General features: G+C 42.1%; 2 protein-coding genes across 2 annotated transcripts in view; one reads left to right on the top strand and one right to left on the bottom strand.

Moving 5' to 3' along the window:
• Positions 1-3,128, bottom strand: part of LOC104765948 (protein NDR1-like) — a 6,632-nt gene that overhangs the window by 2,491 nt on the left and 1,013 nt on the right. The gene's annotated exons all lie outside the window — the stretch shown is intronic.
• Positions 7-2,475, top strand: LOC104765947 (COBRA-like protein 10). The gene is made up of 3 exons (XM_010489743.1): positions 7-615; positions 746-1,224; positions 1,311-2,475. Exons 1-3 carry the CDS (start codon positions 18-20, stop codon positions 2,250-2,252), a joined length of 2,019 nt encoding a protein of 672 aa, XP_010488045.1. The 5' UTR covers positions 7-17; the 3' UTR covers positions 2,253-2,475.

Below are 3,128 nucleotides of genomic sequence, written 5' to 3'. Positions count from 1 at the left end.
AAAAAATATTGAAAACGATGAGGGTTATCGAAGTTAAAACAGGGATGAAGATACCTTGGGATATACGCTATTCTCTAAGTCTATTGGTTTTGTTATCATCAATTCTTGTTCTTTGCAACGGCCAAGATTATGGAACCCCGGGCGAGGACGGAGCAGGAGGAGCTGAGCCTACGCCTGAAATGGCGCGTTGCAACGGTATTTTCATGAGCTACAACTTCGGTAGCCGCGAAAGAGAGTATCCGCACGTCAAGAACGTGACCGCGCAATCGTGGGCGTTTAAAGCGAATGCGATGATTGTAAACGCCGGTAAGGAAGAGCTAAAAGGCTGGCAAATGTTCATAGGGTTTCGTCACAAAGAGCTGATCGTTTCTGCGACCGGTGTATCTCCTATGGACGGCGATTATCCTCTGGACGCCAGCAATGGAACCACGTTCATTGGCTCGCCAAACACGGATTTGAAAACCTCCATTGAAACCGCCGGTGATTTCACTCAGATATCTACCAATATCGAGATCACTGGAACTCTTTTCGGGGTTGCAAAAGGGGCCACACCCATGCCAAGAACTATTAAGCTCACCAACGATGGTTGGGAATGCCCTGCCGCTACAAGAAAAGGTTATATCACAATACTCAATTCGTTTTAAATGCATATGCAATTTGTGAATCAAAATCTTTAAATAGTACTATTTGATTTTTAAAACGGTTAATGTGATTATAAAACGGTGAGTTTTGTTATCTTGCGCAGGAGGTAGTATGCACGTTTGTTGCAAGAGAAACCCTAAGGTCAAGAACAAGACTGGACCAAAGACAAAGTTTGCACCGAGAAGGAACGGTGATCTGAGCATAGTCTACGATGTTCTGCAATCGTTCGACAGCAACTACTTAGCCCAAGTGACCATCGACAACGATAATCCGCTCGGACGATTAGACCGTTGGAACCTAACATTTGAATGGATGCGAGGAGAGTTTATAAACACTATGCGAGGAGCTTACACTCACAAGAAAGATCCATCTGAATGCCTTTACAGCAAAGCCGGACAGTATTACAGTGACTTAGATTTCTCTAAGGTCATGAATTGTCAGAAGAAACCAGCCATTTCTGATTTGCCTCCTGACAAGAAGGACGATGAAGTAGTGGGAAAGCTACCTTTCTGTTGCAAAAACGGAACTCTCTTACCACCTTTAATGGATCCTTCGAAAGCTCGATCGATGTTTCAGTTGCAGGTTTAGTATTCTCTTTTGTTGAAATATGTTACAATTCCGCAGAATTTTTGGGGTCTTCAACTTTTTGTTCTCTCTCAATTTGTTAGGTTTTCAAGTTGCCTCCTGACCTAAACAGAACAGCTCTGCACCCACCTCAGAACTGGAAAATCGACGGTATTCTCAATCCGCAGTACAAATGCAGGCCACCGGTTCGGGTCGATCCATCTCAGTTCCCGGATCCTAGCGGTCTACTGGCTATAACCTACTCAATCGCCAGCTGGCAAGTGGTCTGCAACATAACCAAACCCAAAGCACAAGCCTCAAGATGTTGTGTATCTTTCTCTGCCTTTTACAACAACTCTGCAGTTCCTTGCAACACTTGTGCTTGCGGATGCAACGACATTGATACTGACACTTGCGACGCTCACCGTAACCCTCTCCTCCTTCCTCCAGACGCCCTCCTTGTTCCGTTCGATAACCGAACCCTAAAGGCTAGAGCTTGGGCTAAACAAAACCACATGCCAGTACCAAAGAAACTTCCTTGTCCGGATAACTGCGGAGTCAGCATTAACTGGCACGTTAGCACGGATTACAAAAACGGTTGGACCGCGAGGTTAACCGTTTTCAATTGGAGAAATTTCGCGTTCGAGGATTGGTTTGTGGCGATGGATATGGGAAAAGCGAGTCCAGGATATGAAAACGTTTACTCCTTTAATGGAACACGTGTTCCACCAAACAATCGAACTGTTATCTTCCAAGGCTTGCGTGATATGAACTATCTTGTCGGTCAAGTTAACGGAACAAATCCATTAAGAGACCCTCCCGTGCCCGGAAAGCAACAATCTGTTATCTCCTTCTCCAAGAAGAACATCAAAGGACTGAATATTCCAGGAGGCGACGGTTTCCCAACTAGGCTTTTCTTCAATGGAGAAGAATGTGCGCTTCCAAAACATTTCCCGAAGAAGAGTTCAGGACATAGACGCGGTATCAGCGTCTTCATGTCCCTTGTTTTTGCAATTGTCGCGGCTTTTGCACTAATGATGGACTGAAGAGATAACTAAACTTAGCGGTCTTGATCAGTTTTTTTGATCTTCAACTTCTAAAGATTGGTGTTTTGATGATATTGCTGAACAGAGGAAGGATCAAAAGGAGCAGATGTGGAGATATCTTTGTTATATGATTTGATCTAATATGGAAAAAATATTCACAATGTTGTATTAATACTTTTGTTTGGTCTATAAAAGTATTAAAGTGTATGTTGTTCTTTGGTAATCCCGAAATCTCAGAATAGAGTTCGCCTTTTTTTTGACATGAAACAGATCTTTCTATTAGTCTTTTGATTTGGCAATGTTGTGAAATATTTCTTCGTTCTTGAAGATCTCTGTCGGAAAAATAATACTAAAAAATATATAAATCAAAGATTCGGAAGCAAAGAACAAAAGCCATTGACAGAAGCAAGTCACATGAGATTCCAAAACTGAAACACTTCTTGGCATTTATGCTTTGCTTAAAAGTTGAAAAAGACAACAAAAAGCTTCTCTGCAACATTTCCTCAAAAGTTTCACCTTTATATAATAAACCCATTTGCCTTTCATCATCTCATATCAAACATTATACCACACTAAATATTATTACCTACATCTTCTTAAAATCTCTGGTTTTCTTTACACGTTGGTTTTTCTTCTCTTCTTTTTAGCTTACGAATGGCCCTAAACCTAAAGAACATGACGTATCGTGGGTTCTGTCTCGTGTGTTTGCTAATGATCGTTAACAAAGCCTACGCTAGAGAGTTCACAGTCGGTGGAGGGAAGGGTTGGACCGTCCCTTCTGGTTCTCAAGTGTATGGTCAATGGGCAGAACAGAGCAGATTCCAAATCGGTGACTCTCTGTGTAAGTTTTCAAACTGTACTAATACTATTCGATTC

This window comes from Camelina sativa, chromosome 19, assembly GCF_000633955.1.
Source record: "Camelina sativa cultivar DH55 chromosome 19, Cs, whole genome shotgun sequence".
Lineage (NCBI taxonomy): Eukaryota > Viridiplantae > Streptophyta > Magnoliopsida > Brassicales > Brassicaceae > Camelina > Camelina sativa.
The sequence above is the reverse complement of the archived record's forward strand: the minus strand, read 5'-3'. Positions and strand labels throughout refer to the sequence as shown.